We start from the raw sequence: 18918 nt of genomic DNA on the forward strand, positions 1-18918 counted from the left end.
GTGTTCTGTAGAAGGCAGGTCAATCATCTCTGATTTGCCATACTAGGAGATTAATTTAGAAAATGTAGTACATGTGGGCAAAAATGCTGGAACTAGTATAGAACATACCTGTTCCCTGAAAATGCAGTAGCCTCAAGCAAAATATTAGTAAAGCATTTGTAGTTTTTACAAGCTAATAAAGGGCACAAGGAAAAATCGTGGTATGCGTCCTAAAACCCATACTTTACTGTATTAATGTATTAATACAGTAATGTAGTACTATAACTGTAAAAATGTCAATACCTTTATTACGGTCATACATCAAGATTAAACAGACGCAGCATAGACTCCGCAAATATCTGCCCATGTCTATTAAAGCTTGATCAGGAAAGTCAAAAAACGCTACCAAAAACTCCCAGAAAAAGGGTATTCAAAGTTTAAGTGCGTTTTAATTCCTCAGTACACTAAAAACTGACCAGCTCCAATATACATTGCTTTTTGCAATACGGTCTCTTCCCTAGCATAGCTTTTCTGCAGTGTTCGGAAGACCTTTGCCACACTACTCAGTAAGGTAGGCAAACCCATTTAAAAAAAAAATCTGCTAAAACAAATGAGCCCACTTTACACCACAATACATGAGATGCCGTCAAGTCAACTGCCTTAAGACAATACATATATTTTCAAGCATGTATTTTGAGCTTAAAACATTTAGTAAAAAAATGAGACTTCTGATCAGTTATCCCAAGTCCTCATTTTCAGCTTCTAATAACTAAACTCACAAACTTTCTATTGGACCACTATCTTGCAAAACCTGGATAGCAATTTTTTAATCATCACACAATTTAGAAAAAAAAAATCCTTTGCATCTGGGAAGATTCCAACTAAAGAAATAAAGATGCTGAAGAAAGAAAAACTTGTCAGGTCATGAATAGATCTACAAACATTTCCTGTTCCAGCACCCTATTAAGTATAGGTGCCATAAAGTGTTTAGTCTGAGGATATAGTGTTTTGACCTTTAATTTGCAGATTGGCCATATGTGCAACCTTATCGGGGAGAGTGGGTTGAGAAAGCAGAGCATTGTGACACTCCACTAAAGTAATACTATACCAGTTTATTGGAGATCTAGTGTAATACATCAAGATCCACCTGAGGGCTGGTATAACCTAAATCCAGTTTTAGCATCTACTTTGACGTTCAAAGGATTCCAGCCTAAAACTAACGTAATATTTCAAACCCTGTACCTGTGCAAATTAAAGATGTTACTGATCATCTTACACAGCTCAGCACACTTGTTTCTTATAAGACAATGTACAGTTAGAATTATGAAAAGAAAAAACTTTCTGCTGCAACAGACTTATTTTTTGCAGTATTCACATCTCAGGAAAACATTTAAAGATTGCATAAACGGGGTTAACTTGGCTGAAACTTTTTTGTATAAAATATATTCTATGAGCAAACCATGTAGGTCAGTTCACAAGGCTACCTAAACTATGAGAATCATTTCTTAAAAGTAGCTGATTTAAGAACCTCTGAGGGAAAAGAATCCAGGATGCACCAAGGCCCACAATCTCGCCAGCAAATTCACTACCAATAAACCTTGAAACCAGACCAGAAAGCTATACTGTTGCTTGTTCTATCTGGGAATTAGCGGATCTTCATGTAGCTATCACCAAAGACGGATCCATGACCACCACATAATAGCATGAGCACTCCAGGATCCAGCTGCTGACTGCATTGAGAAGAGTGGGAATGTGAACCATGGACCCTGGACAGAGCTAAACTTAGTCTGACTAGGATGAGTTCCATCCCCTTGTCCCTCCACTGTGGTTTGCCAGTCATAGAACTATATGACAATCCAGAAAAGGTGATCCAACAGCAGCACACTTTAGCAAGAGTTGAAGTAAGCCATTTGGAAGATTTCTTCCACTTGCAACCAACAGCTCTGCACCTTTGATGCGTCTACAAGTTCACAGCCCAGAAGGCACATGTTCCTGGTAACTATTCTAGGAGAAAGAATATGTCAAAGACAGAGATATTAACAAATGTACTGTCGAAGGCAAGCTAGATATTAACTCTGCATTGGCTTTTATATATTTTGAAAGCTATTTTTTTTTTTAGTGTCTAAGGAGTCCACAAAGGTTTGTCTCTTAGGAGTCTGGGTAACCTGCAACTTGTAATGTGCAGAATTTATACTATTGTATTTTCAAAAGGGCCAGTACCAAAGTCTGTACATTGGTAGAAAACTTTTGTGCAGACAATAGGTTTAGGGGTAGAGCCATGAACTTGTAGTGTTGTTGCCATTACCATGATTCAGAAAGACTTCCAACTTGTGTTAACATACATACACGTCCTGAAGATCTATTGGGGTTAGGAAGTCCATCTTGTGTTAGAGACCTTTACTGAGTGCATTTTTATTTTTATTTTTTTGGTAGAGGGAGAAAGAAAGGTGGGAGTGCAAATGAAGAATATGGTGAAGTCTCCTGTTTGGGAACTGTAAATATGTTTGAGAGAAAAGCAAAGCTTTTTGACCTAAAGGACTGCCAAGCAGTGCAGAGGCGCAAAGAACTATGCTCCCCCCTCCCCCAACTTGTACCTAAAAACATCCATTACACACTATGGGTGTACTTCAAACCAGGGGGGGTCTTCATGCAGAGGAGAGTTTCAGGGGACTTTATATAACAGGTATGCCAAGACCTCTAGGATCAAATAGAGACATAAGATTGGAAGCCCAGTATGCTCCTACAAATAATTCTGGGAGTACCCATTTTATTTGTTTATATGATGAGCTCAGGGAAAAGATGTATCCTTCCTCTCAGGTAATGTTTATGATCTCTTGTCCAATGAAACTCTGAATTTTGAGTCTATCACCCACAAGCTGAAAACCTAAACGCCTTCTTGAGGACCTATTCTGACAACACAAACATTCAAAGCATAAACTCAACATTTTTAAAACCAAAAATGTTTAAAAGCTCTAGGACCTTGGTACACTGTAAAGTCTAGAGAAGTCACATCTGAGATGGAAGTGTTGTGACCCAAAAGCCATTACCCTAAGGTAAAGCCAAACAGCTCTATACAGAGATGAGGATACAACATAAATGCAGAGTCAAAATCTGAAATTTGCCACTAACAAAGCAGTATGTTCGTAAAGAGGGCTGGAAAAATACATATGGATGACTGTATGCTGGCAACAGTAAAGCACATTTATGGCATCCCCATTGATGGCCCATCAAGTACAATAGCTTGATTAGTCCTAATATTTTGCAGAAAGTACAGAAAGAAAAAGGAGGGGGGGGAGCAAAATGAAAGCATGATCTGCAGCAAAGGGGTATAAGACAAAGATAAGATCAATAGCATGGCTCCCATCACTGAACCAGTCAGATTACGTCCAGTGACGTAAGACGACCAGAGTCTTAAGTGGAACTGCGCAAAAGAGCTACCACACAAGCACCTTTAGAAACTGAAAGATGTGTGCCAAGGAAAACTGCTACTTAAATAGTAAAGAAAGGCCATAACAAATTGTTTTTTTTTTACCATTAACCACACATTTTAGGTAGCAGTTCATTGCATTAAAAAAAAAATCACCAAATTCACCCCAGGGCTGGGCGTGGCAGCTGATGGACTGCCAGATCCTAAATCACCCCTTTTTTGTTGTGCTGTTAATGCACCAGCATTTTGAACATTTTACGGAATACCCTACTGAACTGCTTACTATGGTCCCCATTTATTCCCCTTAGGCATTGGCAGATGAGAAACTACATGTATAGGGTCTTAAACCGCTGAACTTTGCCCAAAAGTTAAGAAGCAATAACTGCACCACAATTTAACTGCCAGTCTGAACAAGCTGCAAGAAACTAAGCCATATGTTTATACAGAATCAAGAATTACCATGGCAGTTACATACAATGTTATAAAAATTCTGACCTACACTTTATTAAATACACCCAGCTTATTTCTACTAATAACCAGATTCGACCTTGTGTCTAATCTTTGCCTTAAAGAGTCAGCTGTGTATTTTTGCATAAAATTTCACTTTTGAGAAAAGATTGTTTATTAGCATTTTAGGAGCAGTGGGACCATTTCTATGCAGCAGCTTGGAAATGAAGATTATAGCAGCTGTAAATTTATTACAAGCCATGAAACAGCTTCCGAACCTGCACCTTCAGGGTGGAAATGACTCAGAGTAGCTGACTATATTCAACAATCTATTTTTGTACATGCATATTCATGAACAATTCCAGCAGAAAATTGCATTTTCTGGCCCACATATCACCACCTTTGATATGTTTTGGAGGCAAGATTGCGGTATTTGACGAAAAACTATTTCACAGGTCTGCAAGATAAAATTAAACACACCGGTATGAATAAAAAAACCTACTAACACTTACCAGTCACTTGGTCAACTAAAATGCGGGATGTGATAATGCGACCATATTGAGAGAACAGCTGTTCCAATTCTTTTTGGGTCATTGTTTTTGGAAGTCCACTGACATACAGGTTTGCATCTCGAATAGAAGCAGAACTTGGGCGCGCATAGGACACCTAAAAAAAAAACAGAAAAGAAAAAACTAGAATAAAAATGTCCCCATAACTCCCACTGGGCTCTAAATATTAGGAATTTTTCACTATCAACATTAGGAACATACAATAAAAACATCTGGTATTGATATACAGTCTAACAGGACAACACCAAAAACATATGCCAAAAGGCAAAAATTCAAGACTTAAATGTACTGAAATACTCACAAGGGATAAAGCTAGGGTAAGATTACTGCTTGCAGCTAGAAATAGTTTGCAATAAGCAATGCAGCCAACTGCACTAAAGCATCCAAAAGGTTAAATGCTAATGGAGGGGGGAAAAAACTGCATATGCAACCTCAAACTACATGGATATGAAAATAAAATGTCACAAATGATCATATCCATTTATCAAAACTCCCCAAGTACCAGGACGACATGTATATAGTGTGTTCTTGCAGGAATTTGGGGGCAATTTTGTCTGTCTTATGCCTTGACCAGACATATAGACATCTGATGGAGATGATCAAAAGAGGAACAAACGCTGTACACACCAGTGAGTGCCATCCTGTTCAATGAAGAGGTTAGAAGGGAAGAGCGAGCAGCACCCTGCCGTGCTCTTCTCTACAAGTGTGAATGGCATTTTCCAATAGGTTATTCATCAATACACCCTGTCAAATTAATAGACATTGAGGGACTGGTGTACACCTCAGATTTTTGCCCAAGTTGAGCACAGCCTCAGATGATAATTATCTGATGTGTGTATGTAGCTTAAGACTAAAAGCCTTTTTCTGTCCCCTTTACAGTTAACAGAAACAAGACAAACTGAGGTTGAGAACAAAGAACTCTGCACACCAAAACAAAAGTACTGGCTCACAGCACCAAGACGTTTGGTATCCTGATGAAATATTCAGACCTTTTGACAAAGTTCATGATGGTCCTGTGGGGCCCGAGTTACTCCTGGTACTGGGCAATACACAGACACCTGACCAGAGTGTGTAGGCAGTTCTTGAATTACAAAAGCATTGATGAAGTTGATTGAAGAAAGTCCTGAAGATATGTGTCCATGCATCTGTTTCCACACAGTAGTGCCACAAACTTTCAGGAGATGCCCAACACCCTGAGCCAGGTCTGAATAGGAATCTTTAGAGCACCATCTGCAAAGTTCTTGTGATAAAATTCAAAGTTCCACCAATATGCAATTTAGTTTTATTTTAATATTTGTTAGGATTCCGAGACTTCATGATTTTGATTCCCATGCATGCTATTTGTTCTTAATGGATTTCATAACATATATCCCGAATATTTAGGGTCATCAATAACTGCAACTCGTATGTGATTTCAGTGTTACCTACATTAAAATTAATGCAAATAATAATGGTATAATGGTAACAAAGCCACCCTAAGCCAATGACTACAGATCTGTCAACAATCTACAGATTTGTCAAAAAGTCATCTTTAAACAGATATACCATTTTTGGTTTTACGTACAGGTAAATCTAAATATTGATGCTGCTGAAAGATGATAAACTTTTTAACTAACAATGAACCTACTGTATGTATAGTAATTGACATTCTTCGAGCTTCATAAAGTCTATAAGGGAATGGGAAAAAAAAAAAAAAAAAAAAAAAAAACAGGCGTTTCTATTCCACAGGGGGAAAAGTCTTTGTGAGACATGAAAAGTTTGATTTTCAGCAAATGCCACATGCAGATGTTTTTCTTACAGTGTATTTTGAATTGGTAGTCAAGGCTTCTGAACTTCTTTTTGAGGGGCTTTGAGTGCTGTTTGATGTTAGTATGATTAAACCTCACAAGGAGCCCTCAGAATTGAAATGTTCATATGTTAACAAGCTTTCAACATGCTAACATACGGAGGATAGAGTTGGATGACAAACTCAACAGTCTATTGTTTTCCTTTTAACTGTCCTGTAGCATGTTCAAGAACAAAAGAACTTAGACAGCAACACTGTCCGTATACTCAAGTCAGCAATTTTACTAAAGGATTAAAATGTAGAATTATGCGTCATGTATATTATCCCTGAATTCTTATAATAAAATAAACAGGCTTGAGTATGCTCAGAACTCAGACCAGAAACCTAAAATATACTCTATGGCACTTATTTGCTATGTATTCATGTTTGAATCCCCCTAAACGCTTTTCTTTTTTTAGGGTGGTAAAGGAGCTCAAAAAAGGTTATGTGTTTTTAAAACACATCACTGTGTGAAAGCTACTTACCAGACTGACCAATTCAGACTTGTGAAGTAAACCGAAAATGGTAAACATGCACTTCCCTCCACCAAGTACCCTGCCATATTACATTTTTTGACCTTTGTTTTCTGTAAACCCCAATCGCATACAGAATAAAGTCTGCGACTGTGTATATTAGTAAAAATTACAATTGAGCCATATGGGAAAAAACTGTACATTGTGGCATATATAATGCATCTAAAATCATGTTAGCTGAAACCTGTATTTCCACAATGTGCAGGCTGTAAAAAAGCTTACAAAAGCCTGAAAAAAATGGGGGTCCAGGCATGCCCTAAGGCTGAATTGACACAGGTCTCTTCTTCGTGCCACTAACTGCTGCGTCTTGGATAGACACTACAGGTAGTATCTGAAATGTGGCAGCCCCATAATAAATGAATAGGGACTGCCAGCTTTCACATGTGGTTCCTTAGCTCATGAATGTGAGTGGTGCCAGCTGCAAGAAACTGTGGGATGTAGAGGCAGGTGTGAACCTGATCTTACTGAGGCGGCCCAGCCTGATGGGTTAACAGGGATCATAGTCTGGCAGTCTGGGAGGTGCTGGGCACCTGGTTAAAAAATGGCAAGGGAAAACACAAATACAGACTGCTGCAATGGCAATAAACTGAATCTCAATTTCTGTTTTGGTCATATGCTATAAAATAAAAAAATATAAACACATTCTGGTGCAAAAAAAAAAACTTGCAACAACTAGTATTTACAATATAAAAAGCACAAGATTATCTTTCCATTAGTGCAGCCAAAACCATACAATATATACTGCAGACAATCCCACAGAAAACTAATGTAATGGAACTTTGTTCTATGTTCAATCACCATCCAATATTTATACTGTGTAACTTTTTGCTAATACTTTAAAATAAGGTCAACTTCAATCTTTGCGGAGAGCTTTGAATGCAGCACAGTTGGTGTAAACTAGGCGCATAGAAAACTGATATTTAAACTATATTTCTGTATTTGGTTGCAAAATGCATCCCAGTGGCCTGGGTGCAACAATGTATTAAAGTGGAACTCCAGGTACACAGTTAAAATACACAAACTTATTTCAGTTTATAAATCACTCCTGCATTATACACGTTTGCACATTTCAGAGACAGAAAACCTTGAAACAGTTTTGCAGTGTCCTGGGCTCAGTAGAATGTTGATGGGACAAAGTCGATAGGCAGGAGACCCTTGGAGGGATCGACTGCCCTGCGGGATTGAAGGTATTTGTTTGTTTTTTTAGATTAGTTACTCTTTGTCACCATCTTTGTTACACCATGGTTTAGCTACCAACTCAAATAACTACCATCTACAATTCAGCTACAATTTTTTGATTCTACAAATTAAAACCGTAAACCACCATATTTGTATGCAGAGTGAGCTTGCAAACAAACAAGACTAAACAAACAAATCTGGTAAGACAAAACCTGGACCTACTTTAATAGTTTTGGTCTGGAGCCTTAGTCCATTCAGGGTATTGATCGCCTTCTCAGCATCCTTGGGGTCAATGTAGTTCACAAAACCATAACCCAAGCTTTGGCCTAATTAAACAGAAAAAGTAATGGTTTACAAAAATGTTATCAATGCCAAATACTTCGTTATAATATTTGAATAAAAAAAAAAAAATGGCATGGAGAATTTGTTACTTCTGAACAATCTGCAGGCACAGCAGAAAGTGTCATTTATGAATCAAGTAAATAGTCTAAGAGAAAAAAATCTATTATGTACACTTCCATTCCATGGGACATATACATATTAAATACAAGGTAAATTTTTAAAGCCTTGTGAAGGGGTAGTTCATGAATATACTTACCTGCAGTGCCCAGGCATGGGCAACACCACCATCCTACCAGCAGAATAGCAGGGAATACAATAGTATTCTAGATCTCCCAAGTAGAACAAATTCTCTCAAACTGAGGTACACAATTTCTTAATATCCCAGCCAGAAGTATGGTGGTGCCACCACCTCGTATGGAAGCCGAAAGGCAAAAAAAAATACTTTCTTTTTAAACTGCAGTGTTTAAATATATAAAAACGTTAAAAAAAAGAAGACAATTCTCAACAATGTATAAAAGCAAATGATGCAAATAACTATTGTTAAATTCTAAATCAATATTAGGCAAAAACCTTCCCAGCCAAAGATATATGTTCAGCCATTCTAGATTCCGACAATAGTAACCTTATTTTCCTGAACTGTGGTTCAATACAGCCTAATCATTATTCTGACCTTTTTTGGCTGATCAATGTAGAATTAGCAAACAGATGAAGCTCTTTGCTTTCACCTATTGTCAACAAATTCACTGCAAAGCGGGGTTTGTAAAGTCTTCTACACTTCTCTCCCAATTTGAGTATCGTTTATGAGGAAATCCAGGAGGATATCAAGAGATTTGGTTGATTAGACATTTAAAACCACCAAATACGTAAAAATTACAGCATTGAGAGGTTGGAAAAAAGCGTGCTTGTGTTATAAAACTGACAATTTTAGGGTTCACTTGACACCTTTGGCACAAATAAGACCAATAAATTTGTCACGCACTGCCCTACACACTATTATGACCACCTTGACTATAACCCCCCCAAATAACTTTCCTAAGAAATTCCTGGGAAGAACACCAACAAATCTTTCTTACAGTATAGGCTCTGCATCAATAAAAAAAAATTCAATATACATATACACACATACACAGATATATACACATATATATTTACATATATATTTATACACATATATACATATACACCAAGCCAAATTCTGGGTACTGACTACCTAGTCAAATGTGTTTTCTTGATGGGCTGCAAAGAACACATTCTACAGTGTTTGGAAACTGGTGAAAAGCTCATGATTTCCCCAAAAGCCAAGGAAATTATTGGGGCATTTATAGGAGTTTAAAGAGTTTTGGGGCGTTTTCCCCTATTCAATCTACTCTGACACATCTTGTCTACATAAAAGTTTGGCATTATTTTTTTTTTGTCAAGACAGATGCTACTTTAGACGATTATAAAAAATCCAGGCAAAAAGTCTAGGGCAACAGAACAATACTACATGATCACTGATCTCTAAACGCCAAACACCAGACACCATTGGTCAAACAATGCTAAGAAATCCGCCTAGAATTTACATTCCTACTAGGCAGGGAATTCAGCCATGCACTTGAACCCAATCAGGATACTTTCACCTATAGTATATATCATACAATGAGCTTCATGTCTTAAGAAAAAAAATCATTGAATCAGTAAGGATAGATGTCTCTACGAATGTCCACCATTGAGCTGACAGTGAAGATGGCTCCTTCCATCCTTCAACACAAGTTTAGTCCCACTTAAACATCAACAGTTTATTCCCAAACTGATTCCTCATTAAACCAAGCTCAACAATGACACTTTTGAACAGCTCCTACAACATGCCTTATTCCTTACCAGTCTATGCTACTCTAAATTCAATCTTCACAGAGGTCAATATGTTACACCAAATCTAACCCTTTAACATTACTCTAGGAGATTCCAAAACAACCAAAAAAAAACCATGGCTCACTTTTGGTGGTTGTGCACACAAATACAAACATTCTGGGATTCAATTCTGCTTATGAAGGCTAAATTACTAAAGTTACTTTCCTTAATTCCTGTCAAAGATAGCTGCAGGGTACAGGTCACACAGAAGGGGAGCACAAGCAAGGCAAAAAGTGCTTTCCTAATACTAGATCAGATAATCCTCAAAGTGCAGTAATAGGGCAACTGAAAGGTATTTTTCTTTAAATTAAATAAGGATTCAATTGTGCAAAGTGGTTATACCTAAGAAAAAAAACATACAGAAGGAAAGAAAAAGGGTAAATGTTTGATCCCATGATTTCCACTAAGTTACAAGTACACTTTAAATGCCCTTTCCTGCAAACCAAACTAAAATGTCAAAGTAAACTATGCTTTCCCACGCAGAAAAAACCTTACTGGAAAATGAGAAAACCAAGTCTTAAATAATTAAAATTTGAACTGGGTTGGGAGATTTGTACATACACATTTACTACAGTAATTGGTAAGCAGAAAAGGCAGAAAAATCTTAATAAAATCAAACAATTAGCAAAAAGTAATATTTATTATGTAAATACTATGCGTATTCTGTGGGTTATACATATTTATCATGCTTACTTGGGACAAAAATACATAGGGTTGCCAAGCCAAAATACAAGTGCACAGGGGGTTAAAAGAAGTACAGTAATATACATAAATTCAGCCACATACCTTCTATTTTTGGAATTGCCAGAGATTGTAAATCCGCAAAGCATGGCAGAAAAGAAAATGCAGGTAAATCAGCAGGAGGGGAAACTTTTGTAAAAATTTAGTTTCAACAGTCTAAGACTACATGCATTTTATAGCATGTCTGATGTTTATGGATACATTTTGGGGATCTACTAAAGTAAACTGCAAAAGCAAATGAAAGGCAAAACTTCCTTTCTTCCAATGGATACATAATAATCTCCTAGCTTAATTATATGCCAGACTCCAGAAATACAAATGGCAAGACAAGACAAGTCTTAAGGACAATGTACACAAGAAAGGTTATCTACACCAAATGAAATCTATTTTCTAAATAAGAGAACCAATACAATTCTAGGATATATAAAAAAAAAAAAAAAAAAAACACATACCGGTATTACCTCTATACCTATAAGTGTATAAATTAGCTCTTTAAACTACTAGAAAAATTACGTTTGGTCTTCTAAAAATTTAAGCCTCTTTATTCATAGGTGCAGTATCACTATCAGGTGTAGGCAAAAAGGAGTTCATACCAGCATCAGACTGCCCTTATGACAAACCCAGGCTGCTCTGACACATCCAGGTAACATTGGCACTTGCCATCACCGCCCACAAACCCCACATTCCAATTGGCCCATCATGATAGTTGGAAAAGAGGAGGTTGCAGCAATGAATAAGCAAGCCTCATCCTTGACACGTGCTAAAACTTCTAACGTCTGGTAAGCCAGGGTTTAACCAGTAACATCTCAAAGCTGCTTCAGGTGTATGCAGGCACCTTTAAGTGTCTTCATTTTGAACTTACCATTATTTATTTTATTGAAAAGCTCTTTTAAAGCCAAATTCTTACCATTTTACTATTTATAATCTTGTGCCACCATTTATTAAATAACCATTGTACGTAAAACCTACCATTGATCCTCTCAACTCCCTTTCAGTCTGAGATTTATATTAAGATAGATGGATTACACATTCACATCAAATTATAGCAGGGCTAATAAGCGCTTTAGAATCCGGAGCCAAAAATACACCATCAAAAAGGAACCTCAGGTATATCCATTTGTACTTAACATGTTTAAATTGTTAAAAAAAAATGGGGAAATGTGCGTGTATGGAAAGTTTATTCTGCATCAACATAACTGAACTTTGCTTGGAAACCACTAAATAGAAATGCTCATCCTGTCAGAAGGGTGTTCTATGTTAGATTATCAGTATTAGATTCACACCTCGCTTGCTTCCTAACACATTTGTACTGTTGAGAATTGGGGGACCGGCTCTGCTGGATTCCAGTGTGCCCTGAGCAGCACAATCACTCCAGGACCTACTGGACTATAAAAGCTATAGGGAGCACATTTAAAGATCTTTCTACAAAGTAAACATGACTGAATATTTATTTCAGCCTTTTCAATTGGGATTTCCTTACTAGCCAATGTTACTACTAAGGGCCAGTTTTAACAGGTAATTTTAGCCAACAGAAGGTGAAAACTACATCCTTGAAAAAGCTTGCTTTCGATCAGTAGAAGCTTTAGCTTCTCTAAAGGCACTGCAAAGAAAAAAGTCAGGTGTCCTATCATCCCCCAACAAAAGCCAGGCACTGTAAAAAAATAAGTCTTTGAACTAGAAACATGACGGGGCCTTATTTCAAAAATATTGTAATCACTGTACAGAACAACTGACACCACTAGTTTGTTTATCTTTTCAAATGTATATTTACTGATGAACATTAATTAGTTTTAATTTAATACACAAATTGTTTTTTTTAGAGCCAACTAGTACTGCTATAGGCATGAATCTAGTTTGTGTCCCAATCCAAATTACTTGTGGTAACACATCTATACATATACACCCAATATATCCCTTGCTTTACAAACATTAAGAGTGTGCACACAGGAAACAGGACTCCCAGAGCACTATTTGAATTTTGTACAAACAATCTTAAAGCATGAAGAGGGAGTTATTTAATGTCAAACTTTAAACAGAACTATACCCACTTTGCAAACGATCCATTTTAATCCTAGCAACCCTGCCTCTATGGACTAAAGGTCACAATTCTCAGTACTGGATTTATTAAATAGGTTACCACAGAAAACTGTTTCTCAGCGACTGGAGAAAGATTTTACGTAGAGCAACAAAACTTCTCTATTCACCCATATAACCACTTCCATACCATGGGCCAACAGAGGGCTGGCATCAGGAGGTGAGGGCAATAGAGACCAGATTACTATAACAGGGGCCATACAAACTGAAACAAATCAGACTTTCTACAACTGGGCTGTGAAAATCATGCACACCCATAGAGCCCTAATAAAATTTAGGAAATAGGTTTTTCTTGGATTTATCATTGTAGTACACCCCAACAATACATGCTCTCCATCAATATGAAAAGAGACAACCCCATTAGACAAAAAATGACAGTCTAAGCCTCAAATCAACCTTCTGCAAATCTAAGACAGTTAATTCTTGCGGTTGCCGAAATTGTAGTGTAAATGACCGCCTGCACATGTACTTGAGTTAAGACAAATATGGTTCAGCTAAAAACTTTACTTTTTAATTTTGCAAGGGGATAAGGTAAAAACATTATGCTATTTCCAGTAGGTTTCGTGGCAAAGATTTTTCTTCACTTGGAGGTGTAACCATGAGATAATCTCTTAAAACGGAGGGTTTGTGTTATCTGTCAGCAGAACATTTGTCATAAATGGTCATTAGATAGGGAAAAAAAATCTGAGGACAACCACTCTTGTTGTATTTTTGTAATCCTTTTGACTCTGGGATCTCTATTCTGTTTTGCAGCATAGTATTTGTTTTTTTTTTTTTTTTTTTTTTTTTTTTTTACATATGACGCATTTAAATTGTTTCCTCAACATAGCTTATCTATACTGAAAGGACATTTAATTAGGCTTGCCAATTACCAGCTAGGACTTCTGTTGCTTTGCCTCCCTCACTCCTTGCCTCTGAAAGCCCACAATTTTAAGGATGGACAGGTAATCTTAGTGAAATTGAGCTCCCTCCTTTCTCTACCACCTAAATCTGCTCTATGTTAAGTATTTAAATTTCAATTTTGTATGTGAACTTTTTGTAATATATCTAACTATATTCTTGATGAAGAAGACTGTATATATCTGCAAAATGCATTGATTTAGGATTTAAGTTAAGGTCCAAGACTGGAAATACCTACTGTATAGCCCACTGTGGCAACAATTCAATCTATAAAGTGGATTGTAGAGATATTAGGATTTTTTTTAACCCTCCTAGCGTTCTAATTCTGTCAGTTTTTTGATGCAAAAAGTGATCCTATTTTTTTGGATAGAAATTTTTGTTTATATTGTGGGCCTGTAATTCTTAGGATTAACTCCCGGGTAGGATAATTATATTTATTTACACACAGACGCTGCTGCTCTGCATCTCCAGAGAGATGCAAAGCACAATGCAGGACTTCTGCAATAGCAAATTCCAGGGGTGGTCATCATTGCTGCTGGCATCTGCAGTGAGATGTGAAGCCCAACGCAGAAGTCCTGCATTGTGCTTGGCATCTTACTGCTGATGCAGGCACCGGCGTGGCCGGGACCCGGGTGGTATTTAAAAGCAGATTAATTTCCCGCCTGGTCCCCCCGACGGACCGGTGCCCTGGCATCAAAGGGTAAAGGTAAGGGGGCTCCTAAAGTTACTGAGTGTGACTCGGGATTACCGCATATTGCATGTAAAAGCCAATCTGAGTCACACTCGGGATTACCCCTAGGGGGGTTAAATATGCATTGTGCATATAAAATGTGGGTGATGAGTAAAAAGTCCCATGTATGGCTGTTTTTGCATAAAGTTTTGTCTTTGTATACACAAAGGGCTACTGAAAAATGTTTTCTTGTCACTATTTGGAGTGGTTAACAGACTCCTCTAAATACATTTAAAACCAGCCCCTTTTAAGAAGCAGACGCTATTCATAAAAAAATTAGAACATTCCCAGTTTGGCTGCTCATTGAAACTTGACTTGTTTCAGAGTCAAGTTCTTACTAAGCCCTAGATTATTGTATCATGTAAGTCCATTATCCCTTTAACATATCGGAAAATGTTTACATTATTCTGTTTAAAATGGTGACATATATATATCCAAATGATTAAGGTTATGCTATATAGTCACAGATAATATGGATGAATACTATACAGTTAGGGATAAAAGTCCCACTCTCCTCTGAAGAAGCCAATAGGATGAAAAGTGACAGGAGCAGATTCTTTCTTCTGCTCATGAATGATTAACACTGTGTATATTATTTCTAATCTCACAGTGGAACTATATAGTATTCGACTAATTTAAAATTTTTTACTGCCAAAAAACTCTACTTTCTGATTCAATTTTTTAAATAGGAGTTCAAATGTTTTGGTTCAATGTTTATAAGAATAGTTATCTAACTCTGAGGACCACAAACATGGCAGGAATTGTATGTCTCAAAAAAGTCTCATACATTTACTGATGTGCCTCTAATGGGTAATTGCCTTCAAGTTGTCTAGGAACAGATTTAAAATTTTAACGGACTGATTTCTAAAATGACATAATTTTTCATTTCAGTAGGTTTACACATCCTGTAGCGGAGTAAATCTCTCCAACAGAGAATTTGCATCCAAAAGAAAGATTTTGACTACAGATATAATTTTAGGCATTACTGAAGAGTATGCTTTGCCATCAAGACAACATTTCACAACAGCTTAAACCAAAAACTGCTAACACCTTGCATACAATCCAAGGTTTTATGGATAGGTAGGCATCAGCAACTCAAGTATGAGCACAGCATAGCTGACAGGAACAAATGTAAACCCTGCAAACGGGGGATACATCATTTCAGCGTGGCAAGTCAAGATGATTGTAGATCCCGAATCTGGAAAAGAACAGGGTGAAGATTCCTATGCCAGAGCAAAATCATGTGACTATACCTAAATAATTGCAAAGAGGTAGGTTTTTTTATTGAGATTGCCTGTCTCTTCTTACCTGCTTAGACTTTTAAAAATGTATGGTCAGGGGCTCATTAGAACTCCTTACGTTATGATCAATTTTCCCCTATATACCTAAAATGCAGAAGCTATGTGAATAAAATTGTACAGAGTACCTTATAGATTTTTTTTGTAGGAGCATCTGATTCCTAGGAGCTGGTCGTCACCCACAAGTCTGATAAAAACCTTACATTCTCTTGGAATGTTTTGCAATATTTGCACTTGGCAAATTCTGAACTCTTTCTGCACTAAGATTTTAAACTGACAGTATGTAAGCAGTTAGAGTCAGTACATCAAAAAATTACATAATCTCTAGCTCTATACTACAACACAACATATTACACACAAGCTGTGTAGTATGAACATCAGAAACATGTAGTGGCCACCACTACAGTGCACAAATACCAAGAGTGAAGTAACAGGACCAAGTTTTCAGCTTGTGTGTTTTCCAAATAGGGATGATTTGGGAGGAAATGTGTAGAATCTGTTAGGTCTCCCCACTGGGGAAAACATTTCCAGCCTTCAGGACAGAAAGCAATGGTGAAACACATTCTGCATTTGTTATTTGAACCTTGCAGTACCAATCACTATCCTAGCAACAACTGGCAAACATAGCATATTGCCTCCTTTCAAATTATACTTCAGGGACAGAAAATGTGAAGAAATCTTGTGGGGAAAACTGTAGAAGCCCAACTATTTGCCACTTTATTCAATGCTAGGAAAAAATGGCTTGGGGTACATATAGATCTAACTATTCTGTTCACTTTTTCACAAAATCTAATTAGCAATATTTTTTTTTTTTTTTTTTTTTTTAGTTAAAAAACCCATGTTTGCCATACTGTTAATCACATTTTATTCCCTAACCACTGACACCTCCACAATAGGTCTTAGTGTGTACAGTTACCAAATGGTCAAGTAGATGCAGATCGAGGGTAACTTTTATATTTTTAGACCTTTGTACATGTTAATTTTAAAGCAATTCCTACACCAGATTGGATTTCCAACACATCCAAGGATCTATATACAAAACTACAACTAAACCGTTTTGATTCTGATTTAAGAAACCTTCAAAAAAGTTCAGAAAAAAGTATTCCATACCTGTTATTTTATCCCGCACAAGCTTACAGGATTCAATCTCCCCAATACTCCCAAATAAGCTTTTCAATTCCTCCTGGGTCATGTTCTGAGGAAGGTAGTTTACTATTAGATTGGTCTTGCTGTCCTCTGTATTGCTGGAGTCCACAGGTGATGTGCAGTTGTTTATGGAGTTTGGACAATTGCCTGTGTTATTGCATGTGGGACCATTGGAGAGCTGTGTTTCCATGGCAGCTATTACCTGCTAACGAGAGAGGAGGGGTAAGGGGTAAGAGGAGGTCATGTCAGAACCACTACTTTAAGATGAAGGCACACACAAATACATTTTTACCAAATTATCTCAGTTACCTTCTTCAAATAGCTTTCATCATAAAACAAACTGACTATATCAACCTGAAGTTAAATTAAAAACCAAATGTATCACTTTAAAAGTAATAAATATTAGCTGCTAACAGCTGGTTGTGTAGACATCCAGGTTTATGAAGCTTTGGCTAGCAAAGTGTATATGATCATTGCAAGATTAAAAAGTATTCAGAAGTGCATATGTCTTTTTATAAAGTATGGAAACTTTCCTGATTAGACTGCTATAAAACAGAACAGGTGTCTTTATTGGAGGCCTAAAGTATAAGTTTGGATAGAGAAGGCAAGGGTAAAGACCCCTGCTTCTTCCCCCTTCCCCTTGAGCAACAAAATCGGGGAGATTTAGTGAGGGTGAATGTAAATAAATATAAAATCTTGGATAAAACTATGGCCACTAGGGCTAATAAGGGGTGAATCACTTCCAACAGGAACATATTTCAAAAAGGGCTATACATATACAACTGATGCAGAAATTAATTCCTGCTGAAAACCACACCTTTTTTTCCACTTCAACAAGTTTCTCAGCTTAAAATCAGTGTGAAATAAAAGTGTATTTTCTATTGCTTAAGTGGAGGAAAGGTAACAAAATCTTATATGCCATGTAAGATTTGAGATCGGGGCTATAGCTTTTTCCCCTTTTGTCAGACTTTTTTTATTCACATCCCATAAACATTATCACTAGAACAAGTAGTATGGTAAGAAGGTAATACATCCAAATTAAGGTGATGAAAAGCAAAAGCCATTAACCTTTTGACAAGTTTCAGATCAACCCACAATATGTACTACAGTGATATTACCACTGGCACAGGTTGAGAAGGAAAAGGGAAGGGAAATCTCACCAAAGTCAAAAAAGAAAACCAACTGTATCCAAAAACGTTTGGGCTGAAAATATGCATTAAAGTTAAAGAATAATGTGAGTAGGCAGTTTTTTTTTTATCACAAAGGGGACAGGAAAGGTCTGTTTGGCAAAATAGGCTTGCCTGCCATATTGTTTGGCTATAATGGAACAATGCAACTCCCACATGCACAAAGGAGTTCATTCATTCCTGGCAGCAAGCTTTGTCAAGATTGTAGACAGGGCTAGGAAGGGATATTAAATCTTAGATTAGGAAACGCTCTCCAAATAAGCATTCGTCCAACTACTGCAATCTGAATGAACTAAGATATCCTGCTAGTATTGTCAAACACAAAGCAGCCTCGTCTTTATTATCCCATTATTATTATTGGTTTCTTTAATGTCATTGTGTATTTAAGTATTTGAAGTTTTACTTGTCTCATTTACATGGGAAATATTGCCCTGTACAATCTATCTCCTCGCCAACACTATGTAGTTTGTGACTCTGCACCTACAAAATACGGTTCTAGGTGGCTTGCAGTAACAGACGTTAAAAACCTATAGCAAGGGGGCAAATTACTACCACATGACTGTGTGCACCAACTAGTGAATAAAAGACCATAGTATAATATATTCACTCTGATGTGAGAAACATGCTCGAT

General features: G+C 37.1%; 1 protein-coding gene across 14 annotated transcripts in view; it reads right to left on the bottom strand.

Annotated features, from left to right (window-relative positions):
* ELAVL2 (ELAV like RNA binding protein 2) overlaps window positions 1–18918 on the bottom strand; it is a 51556-nt gene that overhangs the window by 14225 nt on the left and 18413 nt on the right. For 10 of the 14 annotated variants that reach the window (XM_072404336.1, XM_072404332.1, XM_072404340.1 and 7 more), the window contains 3 exons: window positions 17065–17305; window positions 8182–8285; window positions 4366–4519 (listed from right to left, as the gene is read on the bottom strand). In XM_072404336.1, coding sequence (XP_072260437.1) covers window positions 4366–4519; window positions 8182–8285; window positions 17065–17305 — 499 coding nt within the window. The remainder of the gene's footprint in view (window positions 1–4365; window positions 4520–8181; window positions 8286–17064; window positions 17306–18918) is intronic. The other 4 variants (XM_072404334.1, XM_072404330.1, XM_072404331.1 and 1 more) reach the window with 1 other exon arrangement.

This window comes from Pyxicephalus adspersus, chromosome 3 (assembly GCF_032062135.1).
Source record: "Pyxicephalus adspersus chromosome 3, UCB_Pads_2.0, whole genome shotgun sequence".
NCBI classification, from domain to species: domain Eukaryota; kingdom Metazoa; phylum Chordata; class Amphibia; order Anura; family Pyxicephalidae; genus Pyxicephalus; species Pyxicephalus adspersus.